Source organism: Leguminivora glycinivorella, chromosome 13 (assembly GCF_023078275.1).
Source record: "Leguminivora glycinivorella isolate SPB_JAAS2020 chromosome 13, LegGlyc_1.1, whole genome shotgun sequence".
In the NCBI taxonomy this organism is placed as follows: domain Eukaryota; kingdom Metazoa; phylum Arthropoda; class Insecta; order Lepidoptera; family Tortricidae; genus Leguminivora; species Leguminivora glycinivorella.
The window spans coordinates 18,911,498-18,936,540 of record NC_062983.1 but is presented as its reverse complement, the minus strand read 5'-3'; the positions used below and the strand labels follow the sequence as shown (position 1 = coordinate 18,936,540).

Below are 25,043 nucleotides of genomic sequence, written 5' to 3'. Positions count from 1 at the left end.
AAGACAACGCAAGGCATAAGTTAGGAGCTGTGCGTTCGTCGCCTTCAATATCCACGGAGATACACGGTGTTAGGGCATCCACACACAGGCAACAACCACACCTCAATATTGAAGACTAACTTACACGTGGTAGCAAGCAAATTAGCGGATAGATAGAATCTTTGAACGAGTGTGGGCACTCGCGTGGGTTTTACCTCTCGTTAACTAGTTTATCTGTGAAAGGATTACGCGGCTGTCGCTTCATAATGTCAGATTCGGCCTCCTCGTAGGCCAGGGAAATGGCGGGCACCTACAAACACTAGCCATGTGAGCACAGGACCACGCCAGACGGCCGCCGCGCGAAGCGTGTGCATATCGTCACGTGTACAACATCCAACACTTAGCAAGCTGCTTGCAACCAGACGCTATTCACTACAAACGCTATCATTTGATCGCTGTAGCGTATCAGCCTCAGTTATGAAAAACTCTGAGCAAATTGTCTTAAAGCTAACGACGGTAGTGTCAACCATAAAATATTTATATAAAACAAATATATAATGGCGAGAACTGCCAGCTTTAGCGTCAAACGCAGTTACACAGATGATTTTGACTTCGCCTTGGCAAAATAGTTGCGTTTAGCATGAAATGAATACAGATACACCTCCAACGTCTTTTATCACAATGATAAAAAATGAAGAACAGTCTATCACATCACGTAAAACGCAAGCATTTTAGATACACTGAACTCTCTCTGTTCGAGATCAAAAGTCAAATTTGTTAATGCGCCCATGCTGTCGACACCTTCGGCAAATCAGCTGTTTAACTTTTGATAACGAAAAGTAGCTTTAAGTTTAGCAATCAGATCATAACGTTTGCAAGACCTCATAAAACGGCTTCTTATTTAGGCAATCTTCTAAAAACGAGATCAGAAAACGGCAACTGACAGGACAAAACTTTCTTCAACTAGAAATACAAGAATGTACATGTCAAGTGCTTTCATAACTCGACAATTGTATTCAGAGCTTTTGTTCTGAAGATTCAATAAGATTCAATAATTAGTAAGCATTGTCATTGTAACAAAACAAAGGGCCATCAAAACAACTCATAGAAAATCCTGAGTAGAGCAAACGGTACTAGTAAAAGTAGATCGTTAACATTAATTGGCCTAAGTTCTTAGTTTCCATTTACTGAAACTGCACTGACAGCAGAGCTCAAGTACTGTATTGTGATACAGGCAAGGACTCTCGGCCCGACCGCGATCAATAGCCAAACGTCAGTGCCGCCATCTATCGCGAGTTCCGCGCAAACTGCGTTATCTAACCTAGCGTATGGTTGCAACAGCTTGAATGCTTAAAAACTATTGTAGAAATGATATTTATAACACAAATGTGACTCTGTTTAAACCCATTATGTAAAACACAAAATTTCAATGGATGGGGATGGTATTAAATCACAATGTTTCCAGGGTTCAAATGGAGATGGAGTGAGATGAGTGACTGAGAAGGGTGTGTTGTGTCTGTTTTAACTATCAGGACCATCGTCGGGGCAACACCAACACTGTTAGGTATTAAAATAGGCAAAACACATGAGTTATATCCTAGCAGGCGTCCCGCTGACAGCTCTCAAGCGGGCTCCACGTTAGTAGAACGATTCCAGGCTAACACTTATTCACTATAATTGATCCACAATGAATGAAGTTAACATAGAGTCCTTATTACATAGACAAGCTGTTTTAACACCGACAGAACACCCACTCTTCACGATATCGATACAATAGCGATGTTATTGTTATTAGCTGGATACCGGCAGGTTATATGGCAACAGTAATGGACAATCATAAAGACCTCTCATTGACAAGTTTGTCGCAAAATGGGTTCCTAGGCGGACGTTTCATAATGTCGGCCTCCGCCTCCTCGTATGCGAGCGCAATCGCTGGCACCTACATGTCAACAACTAGGTAAATATACAACTACAAAGATGGTCAGCCGTCTCTAGAATATTAAGGAAAATATTGTCAGTCTGCAACTCCTGCATATTATAATGCCAATCATTGCTTAATTATATAGTTTAATTTAATTTAGACTAATAATCCATTTTGAAAACAAACAAGGTCTAATTGTCAAAATAAAAAAGAAGACAGATGTTGCAGACTGTTTAGTTAACATCTTATCGTACACAATCTTACAGCTGTAATTATACCTCAATGTTTAATATACTCGGTATTTACTAGAGCTGTATACAATTAAAATATACGTGTGCACTAAAAGAGCTTTAAGTAGATAAGATCGTTGATAGTCATGCCATAATTTCACAGTGATTTTGATAGCCCTGCCTAAGCAAATCATAAATATAGAACTTTGACGTTTAATATAACACTAGTACCGGCGTTGCTTCACAATCTCTGTCAACTTTGGTATGACTCATTTTGTTATGTCATTTTTATTTATTTACTTGTCTGCTAAGAGTGGTACTAAAACTTGAGCAGTTTAAAGTTTGCTCATTCTTTGGGAATACAGGCATAGTATGTGTGCACTTGCTTGCACCCTATAAAATCAAATTGTCGTTTTCTAGGTTTACCTCAAAGCTTACTTAGGTATATATCGCTTTACGACATATCGAAGTAGTAACTTATTGAACTACCTACATAATCTCAAGTAACTTCCAAAGAATGCCTATAAGTTTTGAATTGGAGCTCTTTTAATGCACATCCCAAGAATACCAGATAAAAGTTGGACTCACCATGTCGGTTCCAAGATCGATGCAAAGGATAGTGACAGTGCCGAGCGGCAGCGGGATGTCGCACAGGATGAAGGCGAGGAAGGGGGAGATCTCCGGGATGTTGGAGGTGAGTGTGTAGGCGATGGACTTCTTCAGGTTATCGAAGATGAGCCGGCCCTCCTCCACGCCCGTCACGATGGACGCGAAGTTGTCGTCGAGCAGGATCATGTCGGCCGCCTGGAAGGTTGCGGAGAGGTTAGTTTTGACAAGTGAACTAGAGCTATTTTTTTTTACCTGAGAATACTTAAACTGTGTAAAAGATAATTGCAAATATTGCAATCAAAGACAAACTGATATAGATAGTAAATAATTACTTGCTGGTGAAGTTACGCAGAAGAGATTGCATTTTTATCTGACAAATTTAAATTAGGTATTTAGGGTTGTCAGTAAAAGTAAAAATTTGTCATAGTCATGGTTGCATATTTAATGTTGTTCATTATCAGAACCAAAGATTATGTATCAGCTCTGTAAGTGAGGATGTTTCGTAATACAGTCGAGTTCACAAACATCTTTAGAAACCGACATACAAATGTATGCACGAGCTTGGGCCCATTTCTCAAAACTGAAAGTTACAAGCGGAAGTCTCTTTCCAACTTGTCATATTAGACATTGACAACCATTTGTAACTTGTAGCTTCGAGAATTGGGCACCTTATCGTCATTGGTTTAGAGACGTGGAAATATATTTTTGGCATATTGGTTTGTAAATATGTTTTTGAACTAGCAATATGTATGTACATGGCGCGTAATCATTATGACAGGTTGTTTGCTCCGACGTTATTTTCTCTGAACATTCTTCCATACACATTAGTCCCAAAGTCAATTGGCGATTTGTTCGCTACGGACCATATGCGATTGGTATCTTGGCTAAGCACACAAAACTATCCATAAGGTCTGGTGTGTTATACTTTAATGTACATACCTGTTTGGACACGTCTGAGCCAGCGATACCCATAGCGACACCGATGTCGGCCTTCTTCAGAGCGGGAGAGTCGTTGACACCGTCGCCAGTCACAGCCACAATGGCGCCGAGGCGCTGGCAACCTTCCACGATGATCAGCTTCTGTTGCGGGGACGTACGGGCGAACACGATCTCGGTGTGGTACCTGAGGAAAATTAAATTTATTCAGAACTGGCTTTAGCCCGCGGCTTCGCTCGCATTAGAAAGAGACAAAAAGTAGCTTATGTCACTCTCCATCCCTTCAACTATCTCCACTTAAAAAAATCACGTCAATTCGTCGCTCCGTTTTGTCGTGAAAGACGGACACACACACTCCCATTTATAATATTAGTATGGATAAGTAGCAACGATTAACACATTCACAACTGATAAAAAATGGCGGAAACCGGTCGTAATTTATAACCGCCGCTTGTATGGCCAGAATAATTTAGGTATGGGGAAAATTACTTCCCGAGAAATATTCCATAAACAAATCGGGTAAATTATCGAAGTTCCCGAGAATGGCAAAATTAAATCACTAGTCACAACTGGATGGGACTAGCTCAGGACCTATACAAAACGAACTATGTAGCTTAGGACCGGGACAAAATGACGTACTAGCGGTGGGCAAACATTTTTTCATTGGGGGCCAAAATATGATGAAACTTTTAGAGGCGGACCGGATTCACACCAAAAATTACACGCTATTTTGAAGAACCGGTGGCGGGCCGGGCAACAATCGTTTCGCAGGCCGGACATAGCCCGCGGGCCGTATTTTGCCCACCACTGTACTAGAAGAGAGGCCTATGCTCAACAGTGAATAAAGACACAGTACTTGCAGCCTCTACATAAAAGTTGACACATAACATAACATAACTCTCATAGTAAAGACAAAAAAGTATGTATAAAGAATTGTTATCGACCAAAGATAAATGTATATCAGCCATGTGTGGTAATATACAGTAATTTTCATGATCATAAAACATCAGGATCGTTATATTGGCTAAATAGGCCATGGGCTGGTTTTCCGTAACTCGATGTTATGTGTGTCTATTTTGAGAGTATTACAATGTGGTGCCTATATTATCAGTTATATTTATTTTTAGATTACCTAAAAGATCTTTATTAAAACTAGCGACACCTATAATTTTATATCATGGACAATTTACAAATAACAAATGTACCTGTCAATTAGACCTTATGCCGCTCTAATAAGAAATATGATAATTTCCCGTTGCCTTTAAAATTGATGTCCATAAGTCTTTTTTTTTTTTAAGTCTTGACCATAATGGGTTGACAAGATCTACAGCTGTCTTCAACAGTCTCGTTGATTTTAGATATGTACACAAGAACAATCATCCCAGTTGTACAAGTATAACAATATTTGTACTCAATTGAGGATCCCACTGTATTCCGGAGACTGCTGCTACCTTAGCTGACTTCAGACACAGGGATGTTCAGAGGAGCAGCAATATCTTCAACAGTTTCGTTGCCTTTGGAAACACGCACCAACCACACTTAACTTCTAACTCAGAGCAGAATAAAGTCGTTCTCACTCAGAATCTCATCCAGCTGATCAGAATTCAGTTCCTTGAATTCAGTTAACTTCAGACACAGGGATGTTCAGGCGAGCGGCGATGTCTTCAACAGTTTCGTTGAATTTGGAGACACTTACTAACTTGTCACTTAACCCTGGAGTAAAATCAAGTCGTACTTACTTCAGGATCTCATCCAACTGATCAGAGTTCAGTTCCCTCAGCTCTGTACCGTGGACGACGGCAGCCTTGGCTTCGCGCGGGTTAACTTCAGACACAGGGATGTTCAGGCGAGCGGCGATGTCTTCAACGGTCTCGTTGCCTTCGGAGATGATGCCGACGGACTTGGCGATGGCCTTGGCAGTGATCGGGTGGTCGCCGGTAACCATGATGACCTGGAATAGTAGGGATTATGTAGTGTATGGGTTTGAATAGAAGAAGAGTTGGATTTATATATAAAAAACGGCGTATAAAAAGTTACATTTGTGTTATAATAGTAGTTGCAAAATAAATCTGCTCCGTTGTCATCTATGTAAGACGGTTAAAATTATTCATGTGCATTCCGGACGGCTTCATGTTGACACGTTCAACGTCATACAAAATCATGTCTCAAACAGTGAATGCGTAAATTAGAAGTAGTAATATTTTATGATAAAATTGTATTAATTAGTTATTTATTACAAACAAGAGAAACGTAAACAGAGCTCTACAAATTAATACTAACCTAACCATAATCTAATTGGACTATGGAGTTAGGTGTCAGTCACAATATCTAATACTTGATTAAGTCTTCGAAGTAAGTCATTAAAACCTCTTGTCTAACTTTAATGACTTAATTTAAAATGAGCCTGACCTTTTCGTAATGCCAGATACCTTTGACCTTTCCCCGTTATGTACAAGAATTTCGATCGAAATGCCAGTAAACGCAATATCCTGAGTAGATTGATTTACCGACGGGAGGAAATTGCAATCTGTTTTCATTCCATCTCCTCTAATGATTGCTGTACTCAAAGTCAACACAAATGTCCCGATTCGCGGATTCAATTTTGTTCTTCAAATATACAGATTTATTGGTTTGTACTTGTCGATTTACTTTCGTGTGTTGTATGTTGAGACTTTAGTGGATAGCTGAATACACAATTATTTACAAATCGGGTACTAGGATTTTCCGAAACTTCAAAGTATCAATACCATTATAATTATGGTACAGTTAAGTGCAAAAATACGTATCGATTTTATCCGCTCAAAAATATGTACCGAGACCTTATTCCGCCGACATAAAGTGCTATGGGACATATTTTTGATAAGTTGTACGCACCCATATTTTTACACTTGACTGTACTGTACTAAAGCCGGTAAAGAAGTAACTTTAGACAATCGATTCGATTCCTCGTGATCATGAGGCGCAAGTTGTCACCGAATAACTTGTCTGAACTTGTAGACTAGTGTAGATACCTTCATACCAGCAGAGCGGCACTTAGCCACAGTATCGGGTACACAGCCGCTCTTGGGGAGGGTCGATCACGCTCATAACGCGACAGTGGTGTGACTGGTGCAGTTACCTTGATACCAGCGGAGCGGCACTTAGCCACAGCGTCAGGTACAGCCGCTCTGGGGGGGTCGATCATGCTCATGAGGCCGACGAAGCGCAGGTTGTCGACAGGGGAAGTTGACGTCGTCCGTGTTGAACTTGTAGCCGATGGGGTACTTGTCGGAGGGCAGCTGCAGGTCGCAGAAGCCGAGCACGCGCTCGCCGAGGCCGCCGAGCTCGAGGTACGCGTTGTTGAACGCCTCCTTCATCTCTTCGTCGAGGACCTACAACAAAAATTGGGAGGTTAATATCGTTTATTGCGATAACGTCAGTGATAAATTCTCCTATTCTTATTATTCAAATGGGTCCCAAAAAGCTCCACCTAGGATGCAAGAATTTATGTAATTATAACCATGTAAACTATGTATATTACGATAATAGATTTTTTATTTTATTTCAATTAAGTTATTTATAATTGGAATAATTAAATCTTTATGGTCTTTCATAGTACAAGAATGAAAAAAAACATGCTTGAATATGAAATACCGCTATCATATTCATCACTTAAATATACGGAAACAACATTCTCCTGCCAAATAAGCTATAGCGAGCGGTAACAAAAACGAATAAATCCCAAAATTCGCCTCTAAAAACCCGCATCACGTCTTCCAACCGTACTTCACAAAAACAGATTTGAATAAAAACTATCCGCAGACCTCAAACTTTTATTCCAAGTTATTCTCAAATGAACCGCATTGCGTAAGCCGTAACTAAATAACTTTTTCGGTGACAAAGGAAATGAGGGTAGGCTTATGCTTATGAAATCCTTTGTAACTAAGTTCGTTAATTACTTTAGGCCTTGGGCCGTTGGAGGTATTACCCGCCCGCCTGGGACATAAAGAAATCTAATTTGAACCAGGAGATATAAACTTGTTATGCTAAATTGAAGTGCAAAATTTTTTTTAACATACACTTTCGGGTCAATTTATTTGAGGGATGAAGATTAAGATAGATGTTTCATTTATAGAAAAAATAACATGCAATAGACCTAGATGTCACAATGTCCAAATACAAACGTAATTTTGATTTGTCAAAAAGGATTTTTATTAAAATGAGAGGTATCTGAGCCTTTTAATTGCAACTAGATATATTGATTTAAACTAACACGGTCATCACCCATATTATTAAATTAAAACGGGGCTTTATTACGGGTAGTCTACCTGTGACCACGGATGTAATGTCACGTCCGAAACGGCGGGTTAAATATAAACGTAAGTTTTACGCGATTAAGTCCCGTTTTAATTTAATAATATGCAACTAGATAGTCTAATATAAAGGACAATAGAAATGTTTAGTTTACCTTTTCCTTTCCACCAATGAAGATAGTGCTGCATCGTTCCAAAATCCTCTCCGGGGCTCCCTTCATCACGAGCAGATGGCGCGGGTCGCTGGGGTCATCGCTCTCGTGGATGGACACCTGGTACTTGTTGGTGGAGTTGAAGGGAATCTCGCAGGCTTTCTTGTTACGCTTCCTGATCGAGAGAACGTCTCCGAGGGCCAGCTCCATGCACTTGAGGAGGGCAGCCTCGGAGGCGTCGCCGGCGACTTCCTTCTTGAGGATGGGGACTCCGTCCTGGCCGCCCTTGAACTCGGCGCGGTTGCAGAGGGTTGCAATCTTGGCCAGCGCCTTGAAGCCGGGGCTTGTGCGGTCTGTGGACGAGAAGAGGTGGTTAAAATCAAATATTTTAATTATCGTGGGGATCGATATATGGATTTTCTAGAGATTTCTTGTCTGTTGATGACTCGTGTCGTTATGGCTTATCTCAAACTATCAACTGTTTGTGATAGGAGGAGTGAGGCAGTGAGACAAGTATCAAAATGAGCTTACCATACTGTACTCCAGACTGGTCCTCAGTGGTGTCAGCCTCGATGATCTGGTTGTCGAACCACATGTGAGCGACAGTCATCCTGTTCTGCGTCAGCGTGCCGGTCTTGTCGGAGCAGATGGTGGATGTGGAGCCGAGGGTCTCGACAGCCTCCAGATTCTTGACGAGGCAGTTCTTGGACGCCATGCGCTTGGCAGTGAGGGTCAGGCAGACGGTTACGGTGGCGAGCAGGCCTTCAGGTACGTTGGCGACGATGATACCTGTACAAATGGATGTTTTATCAGTAAGAGGATCTTGATGGATAATATAGACCTTATTTCATAACAATACGCCAGTAATGGTAACCTACTTAAGTGAGTAAAAGATCCAATTTTTACCTTTTTTCCCAACCTGGCCGAAACGTTGGGAAAAAAGGTAAAAAGAATGTTTTAATCGCTTTCTTACAAGACAATAGGTTTTTGCTTTCTTACAAGACACAATTTTTCCTTATTTAATGTTCTGATTGGAAATACTAACACTAATCCATACTAATATTAAATAAATAATAATAAAATAAATATTGGGGACACCTTACACAGATCAACTTAGCCCCAAACTAAGCAAAGCTTGTACTATGGGTGCTAAGCGACGATATACATAAATACATAAATACATACTTATATACATAGAAAACATCCATGACTCAGGAACAAATATCTGTGTTCATCACACAAATAAATGCCCTTACCGGGATTCGAACCCAGGATCGCGGCTCAGCAGGCAGGGTCACTACCGACTGAGCCAGACCGGTCGTCAATATTATAAATGGGAAAGTGTGGGTGTCTGTTTGTTTGTCCGTCTTTCACGGCAAAACGGAGCGAAGTATTGACGTGATTTTTTAAGTGGAGATAGTTGAAGGGATGGAGAGTGACATAGGCTACTTTTTGTCTCTTTCTAACTCCCCAATTCCCTAGAATGGGTGATGGAAGTTTGTATGCAGCATTCGAATTTAACGCGAGCGAAAGCTAGTCAATAATAAAACTTGTACTCAGTATTCAAACTGCTGCTGTCTAAGTGCTTCTTTCGTTGCTGCTTTTGGATCGAGCCAATATATTTCAATTTTCAAATTACCTTCGCAAGGCTTCTTGAACTTTGCAAGCACGAAAGTTGAATATTGGCAGCAGTCGCGCGCGTCTGTTGTCATTTTTGGTGGTCAAACACTTGAAGTGTTACCAAGAATAAGCCATCCTTACCAATAAGGAAGATGACGGCGTCCAGCCAGTGGTAGCCGAGGATAAAGGCGATGACGAAGAAGGTGACTCCGAGGAAGACGGCCACGCCTGTGATGAGGTGGATGAAGTGGTGGATCTCCTTGGCGATGGGCGTCTCTCCGGTGTCCAAGCCAGATGCCAGGCCGGCGATACGGCCCATCACCTGATGAAACAAAATTACTTGATAGAAGAAATATTACAAGATATCTGACACGGCAAATAATGACTATAACATCGGAATGGCCATATGCATTAACGCTAGATGTCGATTCCCTTAGCGGTGCCCTCAACAGCGTTGGTGGAGAAGAAGGCCAAGTTCTTGGTTTCCAGGTGTTTCTCGTTGGTGAACTCAACGCCAGGAAACTGACGCTTTGATTCTTATCAAGTTCAGAAGTGGGATTTAAGGAAAAATGTAACAAGTTCCAACTTACGGTGTTATCTCCGCAGCAGATGACGATTCCCTTAGCGGTGCCCTCAACAGCGTTGGTGGAGAAGAAGGCCAAGTTCTTGGTTTCCAGGGGGTTCTCGTTGGTGAAATCGGCGCCGCGGGACTGGGGCTCGGACTCGCCGGTCAAGCTGGAGTTGTCCACTTTGAAGCCGCGCGCCTCGATGATACGGATGTCAGCAGGGATACGGTCGCCGAATTTAACCTGGAATTGTTACAGATAGTAAAATAAATGTCATACAATAGTCATCAAACTGTATGGTACAAAATTAACAAATATTCGATTCGATATTATAATATAATTTGAGTCAGGAAACATGAATATTTTATATTTTATGAATATTGAATATAAAATGAGTTTCCATATCCGTCTGTGAAAACAAAGATATTACAAAAATAGCATGTTTTCATTTAAGATGTCTATTTATATGAAAATAGTTACAGCTGGTCTATTATAAATTATATTAAACAATATGTAATTATCAACCCAACTAGTACCGGGTGGGGTGGTTACATTTTTAGGTAAATAAAATTATAATATGTTAACTTTATAATACCGGACTAAAATAGAAAATTCGAACCCTTGCATTGCATATCGTGTAGGGTGAAGTGGGCTTTTTAGGGCACTTAAAACAACCGGAACCATCGCGCATTCAACCCTTTTACACCTCGCAATAGCTTTATGTCGTGACCTCGATCGATCAACGGTAAAAATAGTCGAGTGTAAACACTCCGTGTTCTCAGTAATTCACAGTATATTTTCACTTTATTATGAATATTATAAGCCTGTGAGTAACCTAGTTTTATACGGACGTGCTACATGCAACATGTATCTTTAGGCGAAACATTATTGAATTTTATTAAATTTACAAGCTTTGCTAAAGCTCAATCATCATTAAAAACAATAAAATATTTATTTCCTTGTATCAGTAATTTCGCTCAGTGATGAAATCGGCAGCGGATTAAATTACCACAACCACAAACCACAAATGGGACATGTGCCTGATATAATTCAGACAATGGAACTGTTTTTGATCATTTTAATCCTATTAATTTTTTTTAATCATTTTTTTATTTTCGCTATATTGAATAAAATTAATTAAATGTCACAAAATATGTAAATGCGCCGCTCTTGATTTCTTCAAAGCTATATTGTACGCTAGTACGGTAAATAAAATAACAAAGTCCTATGATCTTCACCTATATTTTATAGATCAATCATGTATCAGGGTTCATACTTCAAAGAAACCCTTATTAGCCTCACGGGCGGCATAAAAAAAAAGCCGCGGCCGCAAATACATGTCAACGGAGCCGAAATGCCAGCCGGCAATACTAGTCCGGCCATTTTGAGCCTACCCTAGTATAATAAAGAGTACTATCGTACAGTATGGCCACTCCCGCTCCCCGCTGTAAGTGCCGCCCACCCCCTCTCGGTTACCTCACAGTTACCGCCGGTCAAAAACACAAAGTCGACCTGTCATATTTCACTCATACAAGCATAGTACGCGTTCAACCTACACGAGCTAAGACTGTGTGCTAGGAATGCGCCTCTTTCAATATATTTGATCGCCAGTGTCCGAGGTGTGATTATATCATGTAAATTATGAAACTGAACAATGTCATCACTCATCAGTTTTAAGAAGCCACAGAGAACCTCCTATAGAGTGGCAGTCTTGTATATTTGGTTCGCGATACGAGTCACCAGTGTTTGGGGTGCGAGGAGCGGGCGGGGAATGTGTTAAGCGCGCTGTGATTGGCCGTTTCAAGGACGGCGGGCAGTCGCGCCAGATGAAAAGGGACAGAAGTATGACTGTCCCTCTACTGACGCGTAAGTGGCCAATGTAAGTTGACCTATGCCGGCTCTGAATAAATTATAAATATGACTTATTTGTGGAATGTAATGCCGTCTGTTTTTAAATTTGAGCTTCTTGTTACCTTTCCACACCATTTCACACTACAGGTGGACATCTTTAAGGCATCAAAATACCCTTTTCCAATTTTTTTGTGCGAAAAACACGCGCTGCTTTCGGGTCTGTTACTTGGTCGATACTGATCGGGCACAGCGAGCGCCCGCGCTTATATCAGTGCAAATACTAGGAAGGCTGGCCACCGCGAGTCGTCTTGTAATAGATGTCTATAGGGGTTGGTCTGTGTAAGAAGCTAAGAGCTTTGCAGATGACGGTGATGAACTGTTCTACCAAGTTCTGAAATGACTGCATTATCTTGAACTGCCTTCGTGGGAGATTTAGATACATACCTCAACAATGTCTCCAAGCACCAAGTCCTCAGCTCGCATCGTCAGTTTCTCGCCCTCACGGATTAAACATGTTCTTGAACGACTTCATAATCTTTGACCTTCTTGGTAGACGTACTAACCTCAACAATGTCTCCAAGCACCAAGTCCTCAGCTCGCAGCGTCAACTTCCCGCCCTCACGGATGACGGCAGCCCACTACGGCACCTTTTTGGACGTCATAATTTTGGTCCTTCTTGGTAGACGTACCTGAACAATGTCTCCAAGTACCAGGTCCTCAGATCGCAGCGTCAACTCCTCAAGTCCTCACCTCACAGGTGAAAATGGCAAATTACGACACCATTTAACTAAAAATCTTAGCCCTTCTTAGTAGGTGTACTAACCTCAACAATGTCTCCAAGCACCAGGTCCTCAGCTCGCAGCGTCAACTTCTCGCCCTCACGGATGACGGTAGCGAACTGCGGAACCATGTTCTTGAAAGACTCCATGATCTTGGACGACTTGCTCTCTTGGTAGTAGGAGAAAATGCCAGTCACGATTACTACTGCCGCCAACACGATGCCCAGGTACAAATTGTCGTCCGCCGGTTCTTCTACGGTACTCGCCTGGAACGCAAAACTACTTGGTAAAGTCGGGTAATGTGAATGAACACTAACATCATCAGTGCATATTACACAGAAAGACAATTAAAGGTTTGTTCCGTTCTCAAAATTACTCTAAAATTTTACCCTTTGCGTTAACTGTGATAAATTGATAATAACTGCATTAACTACAAGTACACAGACAATTTTTGCAATTCTTAATTGTAGGAAGATTACTCTTAGAAGCGTCGAAATTTATGTGAAATCCTAATATTGTCTACTAAGAGTTTAAGACATCAAAGTAACAAAGGCTAGGTGAAAAACATACTGCACCAAGTCTACGCACTTTATCTTATTAACAAATTCAAAAGTGTGCGATGCATTGAAAAGAAGTCGCGACATAGTTTACAAGCTGCGTTTGAGGTGATATGTGTTTATCGCCTAACCTTCCATCGTGTTTACATTGGTTTTAACTGATGTGGTCAACAGTTAAAATGATAATTGATGTTTAAATTATACTGACCTGAATTCCATAGGCTATAAAGCATAGAATAGCACCAATCCACAGTAATAACGCAAAACCACCGAACAGATTTTTACAAAATTTCACCCATTCGGGCGTCTGTTTAGGTGGCGTAAGTGCGTTTGGACCATCCCTTTCAAGGTTCTCTTTCGCTTTTGCGTGACTAAGGCCCTAGAAAAATACATAAAATATATTAATACACAAGAGTTATGATCATATTGTAATTAACAAAAATATTTTTAGACAATATGAGAATTACTTGTTAAAGAAAACAAACATTTTTAATGGCTTAGGATTAAATATTAATCTTGTATCGAGCATAAGCCGATGTCATTGTAAACCAATACACAATACGGAAGAAGCCAGAGGAATTAATGAGATTAGGACAAGCCCGAAGTAAATGTATAAATATGTATGTATATCAATCCCCAGGAATTTTCGGGTTTAAGGACCCTGTGCTACTTTCAGAAAAAGGGACATTTAAATATAATTTGTTTTGGTATGTGATCTTACATTTTCTGGATGTGTTTGAAATCTTTGGTATAGTTCCTCGGGAGTGACTTTGTGAAAATCAATATCCAACTCCTGTTTCAGGTCATCTAAATCTCCTGGTTTCCGCTTCTTCGCGGGGGGCTTCCGGCGAGTCTGAAACACACCACCAAACAGTTTACACGTGCTTTCATCCTGCACAACAAGTTTATTATTCGACGAATTGATAGCTCGAATCTAATCTCAAAGCAAGCACTTATTCGTAATGGAGGAATGAAGCAAAATGCATCATAAAGTGAATCAAAACGCATGCAGCAACGAGGACTGAGAGCTTTTGCCGTCAATCTTCGTCAGGATAAAGCAAAATGAAAGATGAAATGTAAATAAAAACCTTGTACTGTCCATCGGCAGTTCTATTATCGTCCTTAATGAGGCCGATGGTGGCGACGCGGTACGAGTCGGTACGGCCATGCTGCAAACACAACTAGGGGCTAGACACATTCTACAGGCTGGGCCCTATGGGCCATGCACATGGGTGACTGATGAGTGAAGCTACGATCTCGGATGACTCCAGAACAGTTCAAAACATTTGATAAGGAAGAGTCATGCGATATCGATGCTTAAGAACAAAAAAACAAGAAATCGGAACGAGCTAATGAGTATTACTTGTGTTCCAGTTCCTTCGTAATAGGATTAAAAATGTGTACAAAAACTAAAGTAACTAATGAATGCTCGGCAACTATGGGGTCAAGCCTTGAAGTTGTACAAATACTGACCGCAGTACATATAGCCTAGCCTAACAACGCGGCTGGAAAGCAATCAATAAAGCGAATAGCACGCGCAGGGAGCGCGGTAACCTTGCCGAACGTACGGGGACCGCTCAATTGATCTGAACTAGTTGTATGCGAACCTGAGAGCGGTTGAAAGGCCGGCGCGCACCTCGATGCATGACCGATTCAACACTCATACCCATATTCATCGCGTACCTACATCGCTGAGACTTAGTGAATACGGAACAGTTGTTGGCCGAACGAAAGGGGATGTTAATAGAGATCATTATGCCAACCACCGGGAACTGGCATGACGATTAGACGGAGCCATGGAGTGCTCTGTATACGTACGTAGAGCAGTTAAAGTAGATGGGATCGAAGCTAAATGCGGTCCCGTTGCCGTAAACACGGCACGTCACCGTCGATAATTGATGGACGTTTGCATAGCGTTCATTAAAGCGCGCCCTGGATTATCGCGAAGGTTGCTATGAAAATAGCTAGAACAAGAGCCGCGAGAGATGGCTTAAGGTTTAAAGGGGACATAATCGTGATTTAATTAGCATCTTATGGCCGCTCGGACACCCTCGGGTGCGATGAAATATTCATACGGCGGTAGAGTAGGGTATGGTAGGGGGCGCGATGCACGTCCTCGACTCGAGACGACGCCGAGGCGACGGCGGCGCGGCGGGGGCCCGCACCGGTTACATAACGGCGCGCCTGCGCACTGCGGCCTTCCTCCAACCCCGCTCCGCCCTCCACATAAATAGATAACACAAGGTTGCCACCCCGGGCCCCGGCGACCGCATTTATAATCTCTACAAAGGTTAAACCGAAATATCTAATGGAAAATCGAACTTCTCTCGCGAAACAAACAACATCTTTTCTGATTCTGGAAATGTTTCAATCTGACAAAGGGTCTCTAAGGACACTCATTGAAGGGTATTTTCCAATGCTGCTTTAATCGAAGGCAAGTTGCTAGCGCTTTCGCTGGCATATCATGGTCATCGCATGCCTCTAAGTAGGTAAACAGATTTTCGTGCCAGTCACTGGATTCAGCAAGTATTTATCGGCCAATCTTTGAACGGATAGAATACTCTATTGAAAATGATAGGTATGCGAAACCGGAAGTTGTAAAGAATATTCATGCTGGAAATATAAGGGTCTGAAAAAGGCAAAACCTTACCGAAGTAGGAGCTGTTCATCATTGATATGATATGACAGTGGTTCAGAACCAGGAGGGCCCAGCCAAGATGTTGACTTTGTGCCTTTGTGTGTGTTGTGAGATGATAATATACCTATATCTCTTTTATTCTAATGTCAGTGTAATAGAGGATCGTTTGCTACGATTGACTAAGCACCAAGAACTGGCATACTATTGTGTTAATCGCTTTTAAAAGATTGTTCTTGCTACACTTGGTTCCATAATTATTTTCTCATGTGCGTGTAAAGTAACAAGGTTTTAGGTAGCAGGGCAGTTTAACAGTAGATTACCACGCCAATGGCCCATATGGCTCATTTTGAAATTAGAACACTATGGTTTGTCTATAAATGCCCTAAACTTTATGTCTTCTTACCTTAGCAATAGAACACAAACAGTAGTTGTTAACAAAACTCGCTCTAGCGGGACTGTAGTCCAATTAGGAGTGCCACAAGGCTCAATTTTAGGTCCATTCCTGTTTTTGGTTTATATAAATGATTTGCCATATATAGTAAAAAACTTTTGTGAAATAGTACTTTTTGCTGATGATACATCACTGCTTTTTAATGTTGACCGAAAATCTACGGATTACAATGTAATTAATAGCACGTTAGCTGATGTACTGCAGTGGTTTACTGTCAACAATTTACTTCTTAATTCTAAGAAAACCAAATGTATTCGATTTTCTCTGCCGAATGTTAAACCAATCGATACAAAAATACTTTTGAATGATGAATGCTTAGAGATGGTAGATACAACACTGTTCCTTGGTTTAACATTGGACAAAAATCTACAATGGAGTCCTCATATAAAGAAACTAGCAAGCAAATTAAGTTCAGCCGCATACGCCGTTAGGAGAATCAGGCAACTGACTAATGTTGAGACAGCTCGCCTAGTGTATCATAGTTATTTTCACAGTGTAATGTCATACGGTATTCTGGTTTGGGGCAAAGCAGCTGACATACAGACTATCTTTGTATTACAAAAGAGAGCCATTCGTTCTATTTACAACTTAGGAACACGTGAATCAGTAAGAGAACTCTTCAAAGAAATTAATATCTTAACTGTAGCTTCCCAATACATTTATGATAGTATAATTTATGTTGTTAAGAATTTAGACTGTTTCACTAAGAATTCTGATATCCATAATTATAACACTAGAAACAAAAATAAGCTTGCCATAAAGAAGTTTCGTGTCCGTAAAGTACAGAAGTCATTTGTTGGGCAATGCATTCATTTTTATAATAAGTTACCTGACACTGCTTTGAGATTACCCCTCCCAGCTCTTAAGAACTACTTAAAAAAAACATTGATGTTAAAGGCTTATTACAGAGTCGAGGACTATTTGACAGACAAACATGCATGGCCCGAACCAGAAACTACAAAAAACGAATAGCAATTAAAATAATTGTATTATGTATAGAGGACACAGTTCAGATAAGAAAGCACATCAAATATTTTATATTTTATGTTGTGTAGGTAAATTACATATTTAATGATATTGAGATTCATATTATCTTTTTCTTCTGTGACAATTTGATATGTTTTCTCTGAAGAAGAACGACGTATTATTAAGCAATAATATAATTTATTGAAATTAATTTCCATAGAGTACCTAGTCTGTTCATATTCTTTGATGAATACTTTTGCATGTTAAATTGTATCTTGTTATTTAATGCATGTTAATTATAAGATGTAATGTTTTGAAAAGAAGTTGCCCGCCGAGTTTCTTGCCGGTCCCATAGTGGATACCCCCCACCCAACTGAGGGGGGACTGAAATCTTCTCGAGGCTGAGGCGTAGGGTTAGAGCCGGCGTAGCTTTATTTGACGTTCATATGCGCATTGTAATATGCCTACTTGAAAAATAAATATTTCATTTTCATTTTCATAGTAGTTATCGCTAGGCTGCCCTAGTGTGAAACTGCTAAATGAGGCGACCTCTACTGGCGACTTCAAGCAATTTTACTCTTAACACAATGGGATATGGTGGTAAATCGTACATAGTCGTAGCATAAACGGGTTAAAGGATTATATTCAACGTGCCCCCTAGGCTGAAACCGGTCTGGCTGAATGGATGCTGAGTTCTGCAAGCAGAAACCTATTCAAAAAGATTCTTTTGTATAACTCTTTTTAACCCCTTCACAACCCGATATATACCTAAATCTAGGTAGGAATTGCGAAATTGTCTACAATGGCAAAACTTTCAAATTCAGTTATTGCAATAGGTGTTTCATTCTTTTGAAATAAAACTTCTATTTTATCTTCAAGGCGGTATTAAAGGCACCTAAAAGAATGACAGGCTTTCGACATGGAAGCTCGCGTGCCGTGCCGGTTCAAACGAAAATTCAATCATATTTATGTCCTTGGAGAGGATTTATTTTATTTACTTTACACAATAATAAATTAATACTTGTTGGCGACTGACTGGTGCGCGCCCTTCTTATAGTAAGTAGTTTAAAATTATGTCACTTTCGAAAACTGTTCTCATGTTTTGAAATATGATTGATCCACTAGTCAGTTTGCCTTCTGTCACGAAACTATAAATAAGCTTATGTTTGTTTACCAATATCAATAATTAAAATAAGTGCTTTTATTACGTGTTTTCATCATACTACGTTATTCAATCAAGTCCACAACCCCACTAGCTATCAATACTTTTGAGAGAACAAGAGTGGATTCCCACATTCAGAGCTAGCTACTATGCATTTGATTTGAAATGATAAAGTGTGAATATGTTATCTTTAATGACAAATTTCTATCATCTGATATGGCAGTAGACACTTCGCTTCCTTACTTTGTTATAAAGTTTAAGGCAGCACAAACATAGCTTAGCTTTTTTATAACACTTCCTTAAAACATACTAGCAGTTTACTTTGACCCCGTACAATTCCCTTGTCATTTCCTTCTCCACGGGGAAATTTCCCAAAAACCAAATGGCCTGTCATTACCCCCGGGTTTAACTTTACACGCCAGCAGGGTTGGGTAACCTTGAAAAGGTACAAAGCTACTATAGCATTCATAACAATTTGTGCCATTTCATGTCGAAAGGGTCTAATTGTTCAATGAGCATAAAGGGCTTTTTATGATGAAAAACCAACTTTGACTCTTGTTTTGGTAAATATAATTTACCGACAATATCAGGTTATATCCGTTATATTAACGTTCGCCAATTTCATATTTTTAAATTAAAGGAAAAATGGAAAATTTCACACCTCCGGCAGGACTCGAACCTGAAGCCAGAGGTCGCAGGTTCGAGTCCTGCCGGAGGTGTGAATTTTTCCATTTTTCCTTTAATTTAAAAATATGTAATATCGCTCGCAGACATTTCTGCGTGATAAAAAACAAGTTCGCCAATTTACTACATTTTTTTATTACTCACTAAGAAAGATGTGAGTGTTGAGATGACGAAAGATAGAGGAGAATGGAAGAGGAAGACGTGTTGTACCGACCCCACATAACGTGGGATAAGGGTAGGAGGAAGAAGACTGGATTTTTAATTTACTTGGTCTTTGATACTATAACTATTAAGGGTCACTTGTCCAAAGTTAACAGAGCCGAAGTCAAAAGTTTATACAGGGTTAGTGCGTTTTCATATTATCCGATCCGATATCGGATGTAGGACCGATATCCCATACATTACAGGCGCCATCTTGGATTTGTTCCATAGAAATCCTTTCGACATACGATATCGGATCGGATAATGTGAAAACGGACTTAAATTGTCCTATATAAACAGTTAACTGAGAGTTAATTTAGCCAATCCTAGAAAGCACAAGCAGCCCTTTAGATTCACTTTTATTTATAGTCAACCTTCGCCAGAAATTTATTAGTGAAAATGCCACATAACTGTGTTTCATCGATCCGCGTGTTTGCCATTCATTGCCACGGTCACGAAACTGCTCCATACCGAAAATTTGTGGTTACTATCGTAGTAGTGACGTATGAATGAGACAATTATTTTTAACTTGATTTAATGAGCGTCCCGAAGCGCCGGCCCATCACATGCCAAAACTGCCCTTTAGCTGTAAAAGGACTTATGTCGCTTTACATTCCTTTACACACATGTCTTTTATGAAAGCGTCGTTAGAGAACTATTAATATCGTTGTCTATGAATTAGAATGTGTTTAGTGATCAGTTACGTGGCGACGATGCAACATTATCTAAAGCTATTTTTGGAGTACGGTTTGCAACGCGGAATTCTCTGGAAGTTCTTTGGTCTACATTTTGTAGTAATAATACACTAAAAAAAACCTTAATTTACAGCGTCTATCCGCGATTATTTATTGTATACCCTATAAAAGATCACAAGTGTGATATTTCCGTGCGTATTAAAACAAAACCTTATTACTGCGAAACATAAACGTAGCATATCGGAAAAGTTATTACGTAGATTAAAAAAACAGTGAGTTTTTTCCAGTTTAAGCCCCTCGTATATATTCACCCTTCTGACCTTATTGTACCTTTTCCTTGCATACTAATCAGCACCTTGGGAAAACCCAGTTCGGGCCCAGGGGGTCGTGTCGTGTGTTTCGTACATTCACGGCAAAACTTTATACACTCGACTCATGAAATGTAACAGTAACGCTTTTAACTGTCATATATGGACGACTTTGCAATAAGGTTTATTTTGTAAGATCAGGTTCAACCGAAGTGAAAATTGTCGCCAGGCAGTGCCAACTTGCCGTACACGACGGGCTCAGAAAGGCAAGGCAATTTACACCAGGCACCGTCGTTACTTATCCACCCGGAAATGAAGAGAAATAACTTGCGCCTTTTCACGGTGTTGACGATGGATCAGCAATTGTTTTAGCAATAAACTTCAAATATAACGTTTTAGCGTCAAGCAACATCAACAAAATACAGTTTGAATATGAAACAGCCTTTCTTTTTTGGAAGTCGAAAGTTTACACAAAAAATACAGAAACAAGCCATAAAGAACGGCGGTACCCCGTGTTCACACTTGCAACAATAAATTATGTCATTACCAGTCACATTTGTTAGGAATTTTTTTGAAGTCTCTAGTATCAATTGAGAAATGTCGAACAATCTAAACAGACGCATTGAGCCGTACATCTTCATTATGTATTATTGCTCTCTCAAAACAAATAATAAACTGGCTCAGGATTGCTTCGTCCAGTCTTTTTGAAAAGTTTGTCATTGTAACTTCCACCAGTGCCAGCAATAAAAAACACTTAGGAATCTGGAGAAAGATAGGAAAATGGCGACAATGTTGACGAATCAGAACTGTGTAATGCCAGTAGTGTTAGCACATGATTGCCGCGAGAGTATGTCGCCGCGAGATAGACTACCCGTCCTTATGTCATTAATACAATTAGACAAAGACGTGTCATCTATCTCGCGGCAATCATGTGCTAGGCCTACTGTTCTACAGATATATTTATTTTAAGTTACAATAATACCAATATATTTTATTAATTTATACAATATATTGAACTATCAACAAGTATCTTCTGAGCGAGCTCACTCCATCGTAGGCCACGTCTTTGCCTTTGGCTAGTCTGTGGTCAAGAGTAAACCCATTCATAATAATAATAAAAAAATGATTAAGATTTGAAAGAAATAAAGAGAAATAAAAAAATGACAAATATAATGTATAGCCGTAATAATAATTTAAATGTGATCTTGGACACGGCGCGGATAGTCCGACGGTTCCTCTCTCTGCAGCCCTAACCACCGGCAGCTTGGGCCCTGCCCCGCTGCTGGCGGCACCCTAGGTTAGGTTCTTTATAATGTGTTTATATGTTTTTTATATTGTTTTGTATGTGTTTTTGTATTTTACTTTTATATTCATATTATAAAAACCGGCCAAGAGCGTGTCGGGCCACGCTCAGTGTAGGGTTCCGTAGTTTTCCATATTTTTCTCACGAACTACTGAACCTATCAAGTTCAAAACAATTTTCCTAGAAAGTTTTTATAAAGTTCTACTTTTGTGATTTTTTTCATATTTTTTAAACATATGGTTCAAAAGTTAGAGGGGGGGGACGCACTTTTTTTTCCTTTAGGAGCGATTATTTCCGAAAATATAAATATTATCAAAAAACTATCTTAGCAAACCCTTATTCATTTTTAAATACCTATCCAACAATATATCACACGTTAGGGTTGGAATGAAAAAAAAATTCATCTCCCACTTTACATGTAAGGGGGGTACCCTAATAAAACATTTTTTTCCATTTTTTATTTTTGCACTTTGTCGGCGTGATTCATCTACATATTGGTACCAAATTTCAGCTTTCTAGTGCTAACGGTTACTGAGATTATCCGCGGACGGACGGACGGACGGACGGACAGACAGACATGGCGAAACTATAAGGGTTCCTAGTTGACTACGGAACCCTAAAAAGCTTAACCTAAGAAGCAAAATAAATAAAGGAAATTTAAATGTATTATTTATTAGACAATTTTTTTGTAATGCTATGATCATGACATGTAAAGTGGCATTACGAATAATATGACGAATGTTAATACTTTCCCAGACCTAACACAGATATTACAATTTAAATTATATTCGGCACAAGTCTCATATTAAAAGCCAAAGCATAAATACACGTTTTTGTGACGAAATTTATTATATGACTTAAAATGAATTGACATATAATATAATACATGTACGAGTAAACATGATAACCTTATTTATTTTTACTAAAAAAAGCATGATAATTTTATCAATACATTGCCCTCGCGTACCTTAAAAATGTAGTTTGCACTGCTTTTATGCTAAAAGATTACTGACCGGTTTATAGGTATTAACTAATATTTGTATGCGTAATTGGTTAAGTAAATTTAATTGTTTTGTCTACTCTTTTACAAGTGGTAAGTACTTAACGTCTTTCAATGGTGTGTGGCACGTCCCTAATAGTTCCTAAATCTACACAAACCTTCTAACGTCTGCGATGAAAAAAAAATTGACGAACCTAGTTGGCAATAGCTGTGATAGTTTTGAATAAACGACACAATTTTATAGAATTTAGACATTTAAAAGAACATTAGCACAGGCCATCATCATGGTATCAAAATTGCCGCCAACTCTAACAACTTTTGAATTCTTATAGATTTAAGTATATGACTTAAGGGGCAGAATACAAAATATTTAAAAACTACTCATTCCCTCAAATGTAAATGGATCTGAAAATTCTGAAAACACTTGCGTGAATAGTTGTAAATATAAGTATTTGGCGGCCGTTGTAAACGTTGACCTCGAATAGATTATCGTTTTCTCAAGGATTAAGTTCCGTGACCGGAGTAAATAAAACTAAAACGAAACCAAATCTTACAGAAATGTCACCCGGAAATAACACTCCTACTTATTCCCAATTTTCGGTTTTCAAACAATGTACTTAGGGTTTTTAAATTTTGTCAACGAAGTTATAATAATGCCTAAATTATACGTTTATTCTTACTTTTCACTTTGTTATTAATATCATATCAAAGTACTATATGCAGAATAATATTTAGGTACTTAATATACGAGAAGAGTTTCGATATGGTAAGTTACTACAAAAATCTATTAAAACAAATGTCAAATAATAAAGAAATGCACAGGTATCACTAGTATCACTACTACATAATCTAGTGGCATTTTACTTCAGCATTTGAGCTCAATTCAATTGTAAATCTTCTTACTCATATCAGTAACTCGTGATAAAAAGTTTACGCGGTATATTGTAAATCTAGTTATAATTTAGTCCATCATCATTCTCCTGCCCTTATCCCAGTCACTTGGGGTCGGCGCAGCATGTCTTTCTCTTCCATACATCTCTGTCACTCGTCATCTCATCATTAACTTGTTTTAGTTCCATATCATGTCTCACACAGTCTATAATTTAGTCCAATATTTTTAAATGCTCTGAAACGTGAATTTTATAGTTTTATTAGTTATTACTCTCGCGGTCTTCCAAGTTCGTGGTGATATTAAAAACGGCTCTAACGAAATACCAAATTATATTTACAATCCTATACCAGTCGCAGTTATTGAATAAGATAATTTACGTCAAAATACCAGACAGTATACGTCAAATTATGACCACGTTAGACATAGGTATATTAGGTATCACTTCAACGCGAATAGAGTTCATACTAGTTCTAGAGAATTGTGAAATGTATAGAATCCAATACATTGAACGACTCGTCTCTTTTCGAACAGGCTCTAAGATGCACTACACTCACCTTTTCAACTACGTATTCGTCTTCATTATTTACGTTAACTTACTGAAAAAACCTTGACTTCATGTTGCAGTATAAAAATCATTTGCCACACTGTAACCTTTTTAAAGCAACCGATAACGTACTTTTAATTGCCATATTAGTTTACTTTTGGACTCACCGCCACTAACATAACGAACTGTCTCTCGCGCACTTCCGAGCTCATGGTGTTCAGAACGGTTTTATGGGAACGATCATTAGCTTGTACGCTTGCTGAGAGACTTGTTGCACACTACAAAATAGTCGTACAGTGTTGCCAGAACATTTGGAAAAACTTTAACCGATTCAATTCAAGGTATTTTATTTATTTATTTAACCTTTACTGCACAAAAGAAAACCTTAAAGTACAACTTAATTCCATAAAGCATTCTCTACCAGTCAACCTTTAGGCAAAGCAGAAAAATTGTGTATTTTTACGAAATCTAAGACTTATGTGACCTATTCTCGATGAAACATACAATCTCGCGTGAACACACCTTACCAAAGGAAAAGATCTATCGTTTAATTCACGACGGAAGACGCATACTTTGGAACACATTAAGATGTTTTTGAAGGTTACATTTTAGAAATTTGCGCGTTATTGTGTGTGCTCGACATGCTGATATATCTCTCTATTGACAATATAATATACAGGATAATAGACACTGGAACGTTAAAGAGC

The 25,043-nt window shown here is 39.3% G+C and overlaps 1 protein-coding gene across 1 annotated transcript in view; it reads right to left on the bottom strand.

Moving 5' to 3' along the window:
- The window catches only part of LOC125232948 (sodium/potassium-transporting ATPase subunit alpha-like), a 33,211-nt gene extending 8,642 nt beyond the window's left edge, over positions 1 to 24,569 (bottom strand). Inside the window, 14 exon segments of the mRNA XM_048138799.1 lie at positions 2,719 to 2,934; positions 3,679 to 3,862; positions 5,415 to 5,626; positions 6,794 to 6,895; positions 6,897 to 7,046; positions 8,123 to 8,472; positions 8,651 to 8,908; positions 9,881 to 10,061; positions 10,330 to 10,548; positions 12,980 to 13,201; positions 13,701 to 13,871; positions 14,214 to 14,345; positions 14,581 to 14,661; positions 24,504 to 24,569. Of these exon segments, the coding sequence (XP_047994756.1) occupies positions 2,719 to 2,934; positions 3,679 to 3,862; positions 5,415 to 5,626; positions 6,794 to 6,895; positions 6,897 to 7,046; positions 8,123 to 8,472; positions 8,651 to 8,908; positions 9,881 to 10,061; positions 10,330 to 10,548; positions 12,980 to 13,201; positions 13,701 to 13,871; positions 14,214 to 14,345; positions 14,581 to 14,661; positions 24,504 to 24,548 (2,523 nt within the window). The 5' untranslated portion in view covers positions 24,549 to 24,569.
- Positions 24,570 to 25,043: the final 474 nt, after the last annotated feature.